Source organism: Moesziomyces antarcticus (genome assembly GCF_000747765.1).
Source record: "Moesziomyces antarcticus DNA, scaffold: scaffold_v10002, strain JCM 10317, whole genome shotgun sequence".
NCBI lineage: Eukaryota > Fungi > Basidiomycota > Ustilaginomycetes > Ustilaginales > Ustilaginaceae > Moesziomyces > Moesziomyces antarcticus.
Genome location: NW_014639008.1, coordinates 964,388 through 979,310, shown reverse-complemented (window position 1 = coordinate 979,310; position 14,923 = coordinate 964,388). Strand labels below are relative to the sequence as shown.

Here is a 14,923-nt window from a genome sequence, read left to right as displayed (position 1 = left end):
GAGGGGCAAAGGTCAATCGGGAATCTGATCGATGGAGCTGACGGTGACTTCTTCGCGGGCGTTCATGCGGCGACGCCAGGCCGACGAGGCCTTGTACACGCCGCGACGCAGGCGATTGATGGATCCGAGCGGCTTATGCTCCACCAAGCCATGCCAGACATCGAGACGATTGTGGTCCTCCCAAAAGCTCACCCTCTTGGGGGCAAATGACTCCTGGGGCGGAATCTCGAGCTTGGCGACGGTGACGAAGGGGTACTTGTCCTGATCCCATTCGACACGAACGTCTTCGATCGGTTGCTCGTCGAGATTCTCGAGGAACTGGACTTGGAAATCGTACGTGGCCGTGTGCGTCTTGTAGTACTCCTGGAGCCAGTCCTTGAGCACTGTCGTACCCTTATCCGTCTCGGCGACCGTTTTGTGCTGCAGAGCTTGTTGGTCCGGCGACGTTGGAAGCAGACGGTACTTGACCACGTAGTCTCCGTATCGAATCGCAGCTTGGGAGTACTGCCTCTGGGCGACGAGGTGGATGTTGGGTGCGACGTTGCGTGCGTTTTGAACCTTGTAATCATCCCTCTTCTTGAGCTCTCCATCGAGCTGGCCAGGATTGGCGCCGTGGAGAAGGCGAAGAGCGATGATGTCTCGACACGTCCTTGCGTTGCCCAGCTCGAGAAAGGCGCACGAGTTGAATTCAAAGTCCTGCGTCTCTGGGTCCTTGCCATCCTTGCGCAACTTGTCCCCCTTGGCACCAAACACCTTCAGCCCAATCCCGCGAGGCTGGGGGGTGCGATCATCAATCAAATCGGTCGTCTCGGTGGAGTACCTCATTGCCACGGGGAACCTTGAACCGGGAGTACGAAAGAGGCCCTGGTACAGGTGAGAGTCAAGACCTTCCACTACGGTGAGATGACCTTTGACGATGCCTTGCGTCTTGACGTGGGTGCCGGCAAAGGCGTGGCGGTGACATTCCCAGACGGCGGTCTGGGCGGTGGTGATTTGAGATTCGACCTCGCGGATCACGGCGTCTTCGTCCGGTCCAGCGCCGGACTCGACTCGTGGGTCGTCCCATCGAATGAACGTGCGTGTCATGTTGGCGTGACAAGAGCCGTGGTGGGTGGGTCCAATCGATGGAGGGGAAGAGCATTTATATCGACCGAGCTGAGGCGGCCTGGCGTTGGATCGTCTTGAGCGACATAGTCTCGATGCGGAGGAAGGCTGAAGCGAAACCCCGTGGGGGACGGGGACAAAGCAAATGCCGTGGCGGCAGTCTACCACCATGCACACTTCCCCGAGCTGCGCACGTACGACTCGCCGCGCAAAAGCTGACCCGCCACCGTGCTGGGTCAATCTAACCACCGAAGTCTACCGTCTCTTGCCTGGTCGTCTAGAAAGCGTCATGTCGCACGCTTCCCTCGGTAGCATGGCTCTGTCTCCGGGGTATGGTCTTGTCCAGCAGCGCTGGCAGGTTGAGGCTGAACTGTCCGCGTTGAGGCTTTGAAGGGCCGATACGAGTGGCGAGCCAACGGGGACCCTGCAACTTTACCGCGCGCGCAGACCCTGACGGCGACTGACAGGGCCCGACTCGGCGTCTCGCCATGACGCATTCGCCGCCACCGAAACGAGACGCGCACCGCCGATCCCCCACAGTCCCCCGTCCCGTGCTTTTGACGCTTCCAGCCGAACGCTCAGCCACAACAGCACCGACGTGGGCCACTCCAGCCCTGTCATTCAGCGGAAAACCGCGCGTCGGCAAGTGTCACAAGACCCCCTTGGTCCCTTCTTGGCCCCACTTTATCCCCGCACCTAACACCACTCCACCGATAGCACACTCACTTTGTCTCGAGACAGTCACGCGCCACGGTCAAGATTGGAAAGAAGGAATGTCGCATCCTCGCATCCACGCATTCTCCGGAGAGAAAAGGCGGAGAGGAGCTTCGGTCGGATTACGTGCGAGAGAAATGGAGCAAATGAACAAAGACGCAAAGATTCAAGGGCCGAGTCGAGCGCTGGACCACCGCAGAGCTAGCTGCAGCGCGTGCCGCCACTTAGAGCAAAACAATGTGTGGCGGCACGGCTCGACTCGGCATCTATCGTAGGGAAAAAGAAAAGTTCAAAGAGATGCTGATGGGATGCAGGATGGCAAGCGCCGGGCAAGGCGGTATTTAGAGGACAAGGGCGAGGGCGGCAGCAAAGGCGCCAATGCCGACGGTGGAGGCGCCGACGAGAAGGCCCGACGCACCCGAGGTGGACTGGCCCTTGCTGGAAGAGCTGGAGCTCGAGGAGCTGCCCGACGAGCCGGACGACGAGCCAGACGACGACGAGCCGGAGGAGCCAGACGAGCCGGTGGACGAGGCGGCAGCGGCGCTGACCGAGGCGGTGTACGAAGCGGCGGCGCCACGGGCGGACGACGAGGCCTGGGCGCCGGCGCCCGAGCCGTCGAGGTTGGCGTAGGCGCTGGTGTCCGGAGCGCGCCTGGAGCCACGGCGGGCGTCCGAGTTGACGACGTTGATGGGCTCGCGCGTGGGGAGGATGCTGTCGACCTGCTCCTTCCTGGAGGTGAGGTTCCACTGGTTCTGGTAGTAGGGCAGACCCTGGAGCTCGGGGACGGGGCCGACGTTCCAGTTGTTCTGCTTGAGCGCGCGGTGGTACGCCTTGAACGAGTCGATGGCCTGGTCGGTGGTCTCGTGCTCGAGCGAGATGAAGCCGGTGCGGTTGGTGGTCGTGGCCCAGCTGGTCATCTCTCTGATGACGCTCGTCTTGTTGGCGCCGACACCGGTGGTGCACGTCTGGAGCTGTGCGGTGCCGGTGCCCTGGCGCAGGCACCAGTCGTCGGCGTCCTTGTTCCACATGACGGTCTGCATGCCGAGCACCTCGGTGGCGATGGCGCGCACGCGGGCGTCGACGTCGCCCTCGGGCGGGCGCCAGTACATGGGCACGCTTCCAGTCAGATCGTAGATGATCTGCATGGTCCAGCCGAGGTCGCCGAGGATCTCCATGTCGGTCTTGCCCGTCTGGAGCGTGTGCGACCAGGTGTGGACACCGAGGTGCATGGGCGGGTCCGCCTTGACGTAGGCGTCCATCATGCCCGGGTTCCACACGATCGCGCTGCCGATGAGGAAGTGGGTGGCGCCCTGCTTCTGTTCCTGGAGGTACTCGATGAGGGCGGGCGACTGCGGGGTGGGGCCGTCGTCAAAGGTGATGGCGACGGCGTTGTCGGGCGCGAGCCAGATGTCGCCCGTGTCGCACTTCTGGACGGTCCAGGAGCAGACGTTGGTCATGTCGGTGCCGGCGGGGTAGACGGTGGCGCGGGTGTTGGGGTCGGTGATGGAGCGCGGGATGTCGGGGATGAGACCGGCCGCCTTCTTGGCGTTGTAGCGGTCGACCCAGGCCTTGGGCAGCGAGCTGGCGGGGGGCGGGTCGGAGCCGGCGGGCGGGTAGGGGAGGCCGTTCTTGGAGGTGGTGGCGAGCTGGCGCTTAGTGATGCTGTGGTGGGTGGCGCGCTTGGAGAAGAGGTGGCCAGCGGGGTGGTCAGCAGCATCGACCAGGCCGCGCTCGTGGAAGCGCGAGGCCGAGGCGAGCGGGGCGGCCAGAGCCACGGCTCCTACGGTGAGGGCGGTGAGACGCATGGTGAAGGGAGCACGTCTGTATCACGCGAACGGACGAGCAACGAGGGGGATGGTGGTGGTGAAGGGGGGACGTCGACAAGGAGTCAAGCTCAAGAGCGTCCAAGTCCAAGACTTTTAAGAACAAACAAGGGGATGCGAAGCAGTAAAGACTGTGGTGTGGTGCGAGCCGAGCGTTCTGCAGCAGACGATCTGACGGTCCTACGCTGCGGCCAGGCGATTTGTAGAGAGGGGAAGGGAAAGGGCAGAGAGCGAGCGAGAGAAAGAGACGTGGATAAGGAAGGAAGGGAAGGCAGAGTCGGGCATGCGTGAGCGACTAATCTCGTCGAGGCGTGCAAAGCAGTGCAGTGCCAACAAGACAGGGGCAACAGCTCATCCGCCTCATCTCAGCTTCGACGCTTCGGATCCAGCTGTCTCTGCGGAAAAGACGCCGGGATCCCTTGCACACTCACGCTTGTCGCCTGCGGATCGCCCGAACGGAGGATTGACTGCCACGGCGCTTCATCTGAGTTCCAGGTGGGGGGCGGTGGGCGTTGGAGCTGCGATGAGCTGCGCAGAGCTGCACTGCGCTGCACATTTGAGCGAGCAGAGAAGGAAGCTCGGCTGCTGCAGAGAGGCTGCGCGCCCGTTGGATCGGATGCAGGCCGAGCTGCGAGCTGCAAGTGACAGCAACAACACGCACCGCCCACCGCCGACATTGACTTTTCCTCGAACCCACCTCACCTCGCTGGCGCCCCACCAAATCCAATCTTTGCATTTCGCTCCCCTTGCCCAGATGAAACAGCCTGAGACAAGCAGTGGATACGCTTCGGCGCGGCGCGTTCTGCCGACGTGGCAGAGCCGCAGGCATCCTACGCAAGCGAGAGCGGCTTGCGGATCGACACGGATTCTTACCGCACCAACCAACACCGCTTGCAGCAACGCCAGGCGAGGTCCGAGACCGGTGCCATGCACGCTGCATGAACCCGCCAAGCCTTTCCAGAATGCGCACTGCACAGGTGGGTGCGTCCGGCCTTGGCGCGACGCGACGACAGCTGGACAGCTGTGCGAAATTTTCCTTAGCTCCAGACGAGAGCCAATTGTTGTGCGCTGGCACCTCCTCGCTGCAACAAACTGTGCTGTGCTGTGCTGTGCTGTGCTGTGCTGTGCTGTGGTGTGCTGTACATTGTTGCGTCTGACCTGGCGGGTCGCCTCCCTCGCTTAAGCACCGACGCGTCCGCATCTCGTCTTTGCGAGTCGATCAGTCAATTCGCCGCTCGACCTCTCGTCTTGTCGGCTCGGCTCTGGCCTCGAAAGCGGCGGGAGGCTGGTGCATGCTGAATCACTGTCGGAATGACCGAGGACGAACAATGCGATTGTGGTGAGAATGTCCGAGGCTGACGAGCCCCGAGAGCCAAGAAGGGCGGGGGCCGCGCTTCTTTTGTTCGTCTTCCATCGGTCTTGCAGATCCGTTCGTTCGAACGCTTGGCAAACACAGCTGCTGCCGCCCCTTTTTTTCAGCTGAATCCAACACTCTCTCTCGTCCGAAGTGGGATCGCGCCGACGCCGAGCCCAACGGAACTCCGGTCGACACGCGTCCGGCCCTTTGTGTCGCGTCTCTTCTCCGACACGCATGCTCAAGCGAGCAAAACACGCTCTCTTTTTTCGAGTGAAGCGAGCCGGCGACCTTTTGAGGCTAGATGCAAGGCTGCGGCGACACCTCATGTTGAGATCAGCTGGCACGCATGTGAGCTATCCCACTCGCAGCTCAGCTCCGCACTGCATCTCACCCTTGCCAAAATGGATCGAGCCGGATCGCACGACGTCATTGCGTAGCACACACTGCCAGCAACGGTGAGCCTGTTGTAGCCACGACGCCGAGCCCCGCAGTCGGATCAGACCGTACAGAACAATGAAGTGCGCCAAGCATGCACCGCCCACCGATCCAGCCTCGCACCGCATCAGCTGGTCGCGCAACTCCAGGAGCTGCTGTTTGGAGGCACTTGCTGCGCGGGCTCATATTTGCCTGTCAATGAGGGTGAAGTATCTGCGGCCATAGAACCTTGAAAGCACCGCATCCCGTCCGATCTGCGAAGTTAAGCAAGGTATCGCCTAGTCAGTACTGCGGTGGGGGACCACGCGGGAATCCTAGGTGCTGCAGTTCTTTTTTCGTCCTTTTTTTGGCCTTTTTTTGGACCTTTTCTTCGGATGGTGTCCTTCCTTTTTACAATTTCTGTGAATCCCGGCCATCGTCAAGCCTGTCCATTTCTGGGGACGATCTTTCGGTGACCATGCTGCGAAGTACTTTCTCAGGGTTGCCAGCGCACGCACCACACGGCGAGTACAAACATGCTGTGCTATTCTATGCCTCACAGCAACGAGAACAAAGGACGAGAAAGTCCACAATCAAGGCCTGTTCAGCCGCGTGCGGCCGTGGGTTGTTGCTCGCTCGCTGGTGCTTGTGTTGGGCGAATGGTGGACTGGGCCAGGCCGAGGAAGTCGTCTGCCGAGGCGCCGGCCGGTGCGTTGCCGGCTGCGGCCGCAGCTGCTCCAGCCGATGGCTGCTGTGCCGTGGCACCGGCGCCGCTGTCCAGACGCTCTGCGCTGATCTTGCCCTCCTTGAAGGCCTTGGCCGCCTCGAGGTACGCCTGACCCGAAGTAAAAGTGTCGTCGGTGCGCTTCACCCTGGCTGCCTTGGTCTGCTGCACCTCGGTGGCCGGCGTGGCAGGATCTCCGAGCTGAGCGCCTCCTGCAGCCCATGCGGCCCACGATTCGAGCGCCTTGTCCTCCTTTTCGAAGCCGCGCTGCGTTTCGGACTTGCCCAGGTCGGCGCCGTAGTATCGTGCCTCGAGCGCAGCGTAGCGTGTAGCATGTTCGTGCTCGGCCTTGAGGGCGTGGTAGGACGAAAGCGTGTTGTGGTATGCCTGTGATAACGAGAGTCCTCCTTGGCGGTGAGCGGCGATGGTGCATGCCACCACATCCTCGACGCTCGGATCCCTGCCGTACGAACGCAGACGCTTGGCATCGCCACTGACGCGCGACTCGCAACCGACCTCGGCGCTCATCTCGACGAGCGTCTTGGGTCGATACGCCTCCCAGGGGTGGTCGCGGTAGAACTGCTGTCGCACCTTGTCCTCGTCGTACGTGATGGGCTTGGGCTTGAGCGTGGGCGTCAAGGTGCGCGACTTCTTCTTCGAGTTCGTGGTGTCGCGACCGAACTTGGCGTTTACCGGTGCGGCAGCGGCTTTGGACGACGAGCCGATCTTGGCGAGACCCGTCTGTGCTGTCGAACGCAGGCGCGCGGGCAGGTCTTCATCGGGACGCTTGACCGGGTGACGGGCGGGTACGGTCATGGGAGGGTGGTTAGTGACTGCCTCGTACCAGGCCGGCTGCTGCTTGAGAAAGCCGGACTCGAGTAGCCTCGAGACGGTCTGTGGCACTTGCGAAGGAATTCGGCGAGGCATGTTGCCGATGATTTACGCTTTACGATGAGGTCGACCGGCGGTGGAGAAGGGATGGTGTCAGGCGAAGGTTGAGGGCAAGAAAATGCAGCTGGGCCGGGCGGATTCTTCCTGAGCCTAAGCTCACGTGATCATTTTCGGTGAGTTCGACTTTCTCGTGCGGGACAGGTTGACTGTAATGGAGGAGGCGCGTGGCTAAGCGCGACATTCGAGACAGGGGCTCGCTGCTAAAAACACACTCGGGACGCGCGCACCCTGGCAGTGTGTTGCTGTGGAGGTTGAGGCTCACTTTCCCTTTTTGGAGCTCGATCCTCCCTAATCAAGCCTCCTCTTGGTCCCCCTTGAGACGCCAGCTCCCTCTTGGCGATGGGATGGTATCAGTATATGAGGGCTCGGTATGGCTGGCAGACACATCTCCTATTGAAGTGACTGACTCGCCAAAGACGGGCGAGAGAGAAAAGGGGCGCCGCTGAACGTGAGCGAGACCAACACTTGAACGGGTGGCGCATTCGGTATCTGCAGTTGGCTAGCATTGCTAGGGCGTGTGGCTTCCTGACATCTGAGCATGTTGTCAAGGCAGATCGGGCATACTCGAGAGATTGCTCCTGCAACTGAGCCATCGGAGGAGGCCAGGCTCGCGGACCGAGTGTAACTTAGCAACGGCGAGCCGCAGCCGACGTGCATGTTTCAGCTCGCGGAACCCTGATCCTCTGTGAAAATAACAGGGCGAGGCCCACTCACTGCTTGCCGCATGGCCGCGGCGTTCCTGAAGCTTCGAGCGGCTGCTGCGTCGCCATCACCATCATCACCATCCTCATCATCATCATCATCATCATCATCATCATCAACAACATCAGCTGTCTCACCCGACACCAGCACCGGCTGCAACACGAATATACCCTCGATTACGTTCGGCCTCCCTCGATTACGCTCGGCCTCCCTCGATTACGGTCGGCCTCCCTCGATTACGTTCGGCCTCCCTCGACACGCCGTCTCGCTCCCACACGCAAACATGGCTGCTTGATCCCCTCGAGATCGCGCCCTCGACTGACTAGCATCACACACGCTTCGCCTGCGACTCTCTCGAGACACGGACACCACCACCATGGCCGGCCGCGAACTGCTCCAGGTCTTGCTGCCGGGCAACGCTGCTATCCTCTCGGCGTCTATACCCTCGTTGGCCTCCACTTCTGTCCAGGACCTCATCGTTGCACTACTCACCGACCGCACCAATACACAGTCCCTCACAGCAGCCTTTGGCTCACACTTCCGGCCATGGCCGTCTGCCAATTCCAACGACTTTGAAAGCTCAGAGAAATGGCTCATCGACCATCAGGGTCAGCTCTGGGGCATCCAAGCCGTACAAGCCGCACCGCCAAACTACGAGTGGAGCGAGCCAGAGCTCAGAGCCATCGACGACGGAATCCTTCCACTACATACGGGCGTGTTTGCATTCCTCCGCAGCCTCGTCGATGCTCCCAAACCTGCCGAAGAGAACGACGCTCAACCTGCTCCGCCCGACTTGACGTCGCCCACCGCTTTCTCCGACTTCTTGCTATCCTCGCACCTTCATACACCTCGACTTCGTCTTGTATGCGGCGCACCAGGACTCCGAGTCCGCCTCCGCTTCGGCCATGTGCCCGAGATCTACGATGGCTGGGATCAGCGCTCGTGGTTCCTGCCTGCCGACCCAACTTCGCCCGGTGCCACAGGCGTAGGATCCACCGCCGTAGAGCTCGTCGAGGCTGTCTGCGAGGAGCTCGGCATTCGAAGGGTCGTGCTTCAGGGTAGCAAGTCGGCCCGCGTCGTCTACGCTCTGGCTCCTCTACCTTCAACACCAGCATCGGCTCCAGCTCCCATGCCGCCTCCAGCACCCCTGCCAGATACAACCTCCCTACCCAACTATCTGGCGGCATCCAGCACTTCGGACGCTGCGCTCATGTTCACCATCAGCGCCAGCTGGCTCTCCAAGCTCGGCACCGTCGCTCAAGGCTTTTCCAAGCACGCCCGTCGTCAAGGATCCAACGGCGTACCCGCCGCCGTCCCCACTCCTGACCGCAGCCAACCCGCTTTGTCCACTTCGCCAACCAAGCAGGGCAATACCAAGTCAGGCATGCTCGGCCTGTGGGGATCGGCGAGCGTGAGCAAGGCAACCGCCGCGCTACTGCCAGCCACATTCTCCACCCGATCCAGGAGCACTTCGCAAACGTCCCAATCCACTGGCGATGCAGAACTCGACGCTCTGTCGGTGGAGCTCGCCTCAACACGCTTGCCCGACGACCAAGACGACGAGGACGACGACGCAGCGGGAGGCACTCTCAAGGGTAGCAAGCCCTCAACTCCCGCCGACCGAAGTGCCAAGCTTGCTGGGCAAGACGCACCCGCCACATCGCAAGATGACGAGACCGAAGCCACCATCAACATTCCAAAGGGTCGCAGACACCAGCCGCCTTCCGCCACGGCACGACTCAGCCGCATGTTCGAAGGATGGATCGGCGGTGGCGGCGAGGCCTCTTCCCCCTCCTCGCCTAAGACTGGCGATGAGGCTGCAGCCATGCCCGAGACGCCTCAAAACCAGCACATGCGTCGAGAATTGGGCACTGTCGGGAGGAGCGGCAAGACGTTCAGCGTCAGCGGCCCTCTGGAGCTCGAGAGTGACAGCAGCACCGTGTCTCCGTCACCTTCGCTCGGATCGCTCGATCAGCTCTCGCCAGCCCACGCCGCTCTCGACGATCCAAACGAGCTCGAGAAGCGATTCGAAAAGCTCATGCAGGATCTCGGCATTAAAGGAACAAGCCGCTCCGCCATGTTGGCGCTGCCCAACGATCGCAAGCGCTTCTTGATCAGCCAGAACGAAGCCGCCAAGACCTCGACACCTTCAAAACCTCGAGCCTCTCTGGGGCATCAGGGCGACAAACCTGTGTCGCCCACTCTTGGCAACACCTCCGACACCATGGGCCGCAACTCGACCATCCCTGCTGGCTGGTCCAACCGCTTCAGCATTTCCAGCATCGCCACGTGGGCGACGAGCGATACCCACGGCTCAGGCTCAGGCTCGCACAAAGACTTTGACGGTCCGTCCAGCCCGCGCGCGAGCGTTTCTGGCGACGCCTCCAGCCGAGGCAGCGATAGCACTCGTCCCACCACGGTGCTGTCCGACACCGGCTCGCTCGGTTCGATCGACTCCAAGGCGCTCAATGGTGGCGAGCACACGATCAAGGCGAATCACACCGGCAGCAGCGCTGGTGTCACCGCGAGCTTGTGGAACAACTGGTGGGGTGGCGGAAGCACCATCTCTGCTGCAGGCGGACACGACCAACTCGGCTCATCGGATGAGCGACAGGTGGCGATGGGCCATGTCACGCGCCTCAAGGACAGCAAGCTCAGCCGAAAGGACCTTTTCAAGCATCTGCTCTCCCTGCGTGTCACACTCAGTAGCGCAAAACTCTCATGGATCGACAGCTTCCTGCACTGCGACGGCCTCGGTGCGCTCGAACACATCATGCAGCACGAGACCGATGGCATCGTCAAAGGTCTCGATGCCAACCGATCAAAGAGCGCTGAGCGCAAGGACATGTCGGACGCCATCCTCCTCGAAGCAGTCAAGTGCCTCCGCACCCTCATGAACATCGAGCTTGGATTCGAAAAGGTGCTGGAGCAGCCTAACCTGGTCAACTACATTGCATTCGCGCTGCGCTCTCCCTCGTACAAGCTGCGTCTCCAGGTCGCCGACGTGCTGGCAGCCCTGTGTGTCCTCTCCCTCGAGGATGGCCACCGCATGGTTTGCGGGGCGCTTTCGGAGCTCAAAGTGGTCTCGGGAGAGCGATATCGCTTTGCTTTCCTCGTGGAAGACCTCAAGCTTCACGCTTCCAATGGCGGGCTCGAAGGCGCAGATCTTGACGACTCGGACGCGAGCGAGGCGATCGAATGGGAGTACAAGGCGGCCGCCATGGTGCTCGTCAATGCCATCACCAACAGTCCAGAGGACCTGGAAGAGAGAATCTCGTTGCGTGACGAATTCGCGCGTCGCGGCCTCAACGAAGTGCTCGTGTCGCTTCGATACGTCGATCCGCCGGAGAATCTCGCCACACAGATCCAGGTCTACGTCGAGGAGAAGCAGGAGGACCAAGACGAGCTCCACGACCGTGCTCTGCATCTGTCCGATCGCGAACGCGAGCGCAATCGTGAAGCGATCTCGCATCTCGGCGAAGCTGGCGAAATCCTCCGCAGGTCGCAGAATGACCACGAGGACCTCTACCCGATCATGATCTCGATCCTACGCCACACCTCCAACATTCTCGACCGCGACATTGACCATCAATTCAAGACCGACCTCCTCTTTGTTGTCGACAAGTATGTCGAATCCTCTGCGGACGTCGCCGACTTTGATGAAGGATGGCGCAGCTTCATGCGGGCGTATCTGGCCAACATTCAGCACCTGGTGGGCAAGCAAGCGATGATCAAGGCCAACCGTATGAGCGACACCAGCACGGTGCCGAGCAGCTTCATCGAGGAGCTCGAGGGCCTGCGTGCCAAGGTGGAAGAACTCAGCGACGACAAGGCCAAGCTGAGGACCAAGCTCAACGAACAGACCGCCGAGGTCATCACGCTGAGGAGCTTGCCGGGCGCGGCTGCACTTCGGAGGGAGTCGCCCGACACCGAGAGTGGCCCCGCGGGCACACCCTCCACGCTTCCCAAGCGCGGCGACAAGGAGAACTTTGCCGGTGTCATCCAGCGTTTGGTGGCCAAGGAGAAGCAGGTGATCGAGCTACAGGAGGAGTTGGATCGCCTCTCGTCTGCGGCGCGTCCCAACGATCGCTCCGACGGCGACGACAGGGCCAAGAAGGATCGCCTCGAGCGCAACCGACAGTGGACCAACCTTATGGACGAGATCGCTCGACACAAGGAACAACTCGCTGGCGCCGAGGCGAACGTCGAGGCGAAAGAGCGCGAGATCAAGTACCTCAAACGCGCTCTCGAAGCCGTGTACGGTCGATTCCAGAACGGCCTGGCGCAGGCTCAGGAAGAGGCCGAGGCCAAAGACAAGGAGCAGGAGTCGTCCAAAGCGGTCTCGTCCGCAGCCAACTCCGAGATGGAAGCCGATATGATGGCACGCCGCACGATCGAGGCGCTGAGCAAGAAGGACGCAGAGATCTCGGAGCTCCGGGCTGACGTCGCCAAGCTGCAGGAGAAGGCGCTCAAATCGATGGAGGCGACTGCTTCGCAAGACCAGACCGAAGCTCTGCGAACTCAGCTCGACGAAAAGGACAAGCAGATCACCAAGCTCAGAAGCGAGATGGCCAAGCTGCAGGCTCTGCTGCTCCAGCTCCAGATCCAGCCGGCTGCGCCGGATGGAGCTGGAGCTGGTTTGGCCCGCACTGCCACCGTTCATCGCCAAGCGCCAAGACCGCCTGGTGCTCCAGCTCCACCCGCCGCAATTGCGAGTCACCGCACAGCACCGCTTCCCCCGGCTCAGCCTGGCGTGTCCTCGGCCAGTGCTGCCGCATCAACACCCAATGGCGAGAGCATCGTCAATGCAGGTGTCGATTCAGGCTCCGCGGATGTGCCGCCACCGCCTCCGCCACCGCCAGCTCCTCCAGTACCGCCAGCTGCTCCGAACTTCTCTGCAGGGGCGGGAGGTCCACCACCACCACCACCTCCTCCGCCCCCTTCAGCTCCGCCGGCGCCGGACATGCCCGCTGCCTCGAGCTCCGGAGGGTCTATGCCCGGTCCGCCACCACCGCCCCCTCCTCCACCACCTGGTCCTCCCGGTGCGAGCATCGGCGCGCTTGGAGGTGGAGCACCGCCACCGCCGCCGCCTCCTCCCCCAGGTGGCGCCGCCGGAGCGCCTCCTCCCCCGCCGCCGCTCCCCGCTGGGCTCATCCCACCGCCGCCACCGGGAATGCTGGGAGCACCCAAGCCACCCGCATTGCCGCTCATCCCTAAAAAGAAGCGCAAGGCACTCTTCTGGAACAAGATCCCGGCCCACTCGCTCTCGCGCACCGTTTGGAACGACATGCCGGAAGCAAGCGTGGATGTGACTGGCGAAATCGAGCGGATCGACGAGCTGTTTGCCATCGGAAGCAAGCCCGTGGCGGCTCCTCCGGACGCCAAGCAGACGGGCCGCAAAGCGAATCCGACGACGTTGCTCGACCTGACGCGGGCGCAGAACGTGTCGATTGTGCTGACGCGCATCAAGGTGCCGTTTGCGGAGGTGCGCATGGCGCTGCTGCAGTGCGACGAGTCGAAGCTGAGCGTGGACAATCTCAAGAGCATCAAGTCGTGTCTGCCCACGACGGAGGAGCTGGAGCTGGTGCGCGACTACGACGGCGATGTGGGCGCGCTGAGCAAAGCGGACCAGTTCTTCAAGGAGATGCTGGGCATCCCGCGGCTGTCGGAGCGTCTGGCGTGCATGGTGTACATGCGCAAGTTTGAGCTCGATCTGGAGGAGCTCAAGCCGGACCTGCGCATCCTCAAGCATGCGGCGGACGAGATGAACGCCAGCGCCAAGTTCAGGAAGGTGCTGCATACGGTGCTGACCATCGGCAACGTGCTGAATTCGGCCACGTTCCGTGGCGAGGCGGCGGGCTTCCAGCTAGGTGATCTGCTCAAGCTCAAGGATACCAAGCCGTCGCAGCCGAAAGCGGCGACGCCGACGTTGCTGCACTATCTGGTGCGCGTGCTCAACCAGACGGACAAGACGCTGGTGGGCTTCCTGGACGACTGCTCGCATGTCGAGGCGGCAGCGAGGCTGTCGACGCAGGCGATCATGCAGTCGATCGCCGCGCTGGTGGCGGGCCACGAGGCGGTGCAAAACGAGAAGGCGACGCTGGATCGGATCGGCATCTCGTCGCAGAGCGACCGATTCGTCACGGTCACCGCCGAGTTCCTGCGCCAGTCGGTGCCGCAGATCAAGGCGCTGCAGCTGGCGGGGAGCACGATCCAGACGAGCCTGAGCCAGCTGCTGAGCTACTTTGGCGAGGATGCGACGCAGACCAAGCCCGAAGACTTTTTCGGGCTGGTGAGCAGTTTCGGGCAGGCGCTCATGCGTGCCGAGGAGGACACGCTGCAGGCGGATCGCAAGGCGGAGCTCGAGGAGCAGAAGAAGCAGAAGGCGGCGTTTGGCAAGGGACTGTATGGCGTGCACATCCCGCAGTTCGGACCCGAGGTGCGCGGGCCGTTAGCCGTGCCGAAGGGCAACGCGAGCGGTGTGGCACCGGGCAAGCTGGAGACGGAGGTGGTAGGTGCGGTAGGCGGGCCACAGCCGACGAGTGCGGAAGAGATGCTCGAGGCGACGGACCAGCTGTCGCCCGTCAACGAGTCCACGCCCACCGCATCTCGCTTCCGGTCATGGGGAGCGTCGGCTGCTGCGCAGATGGCTGCGGATGCCAACTCTGCAGACGGCGGTGGCGACAAGACGACGCTCAAGGCGGAGCGGGGTGCGTACGAAGCCGGACGTCGGTCGTATCGCGGACGCGGGCAGCTGGACGAAGCGATCAAGGAGCTGCGTGCCGGCGCTGCTGGTCGTAAACTTGCCAACGCCCTGGCGGCACAGCATGGCCGCGAAGATGCGGGATCGTCGCCGAGCAGGATCCGAAATGTGGTGCGCAACTCGCCCGCGCCCGAGGTGGAGGAGGAGGAGGTGGATACGGCAACGATTGGACGCACGCGGTTTGGCTCCGTTGCATCGCGTGCGGGCAGAGACTCGATCTACGCCACCATGTCGGCCAACCCCAACGGCACCCTCAGCGGACGCAAGTCGCTCCGACTCAAACAGCCCACGCGCCGACCACTGTCCAGGGTCTTTATCACCGGCGACCCCGTCAACCGCGACGACTTTTAAGCCGGTTCTCACGTTGGTGT

General features: G+C 62.1%; 4 protein-coding genes across 4 annotated transcripts; 1 reads left to right on the top strand and 3 right to left on the bottom strand.

Moving 5' to 3' along the window:
* Nucleotides 1–12: 12 nt before the first annotated feature.
* Nucleotides 13–1,086, bottom strand: PAN0_002c1249 (catalase protein; the record flags this gene model as incomplete). The annotated part of the gene is made up of 1 exon (XM_014803416.1): nucleotides 13–1,086. One exon carries the CDS (start codon nucleotides 1,084–1,086, stop codon nucleotides 13–15), a length of 1,074 nt encoding a protein of 357 aa, XP_014658902.1.
* A 1,073-nt stretch (nucleotides 1,087–2,159) lies between these two features.
* Nucleotides 2,160–3,623, bottom strand: PAN0_002c1248 (carbohydrate esterase family 4 protein; the record flags this gene model as incomplete). The annotated part of the gene is made up of 1 exon (XM_014803415.1): nucleotides 2,160–3,623. One exon carries the CDS (start codon nucleotides 3,621–3,623, stop codon nucleotides 2,160–2,162), a length of 1,464 nt encoding a protein of 487 aa, XP_014658901.1.
* A 2,393-nt stretch (nucleotides 3,624–6,016) lies between these two features.
* On the bottom strand, nucleotides 6,017–7,063 carry PAN0_002c1247 (37S ribosomal protein Rsm25; the record flags this gene model as incomplete). Its single annotated transcript, XM_014803414.1, has 1 exon — nucleotides 6,017–7,063. The coding sequence occupies one exon, from the start codon at nucleotides 7,061–7,063 to the stop codon at nucleotides 6,017–6,019; it is 1,047 nt and encodes a 348-aa protein (XP_014658900.1).
* Nucleotides 7,064–8,165: 1,102 nt separating this feature from the next.
* Nucleotides 8,166–14,903, top strand: PAN0_002d1246 (uncharacterized protein; the record flags this gene model as incomplete). Its single annotated transcript, XM_014803413.1, has 1 exon — nucleotides 8,166–14,903. One exon carries the CDS (start codon nucleotides 8,166–8,168, stop codon nucleotides 14,901–14,903), a length of 6,738 nt encoding a protein of 2,245 aa, XP_014658899.1.
* Between the last annotated feature and the right edge of the window lie 20 nt (nucleotides 14,904–14,923).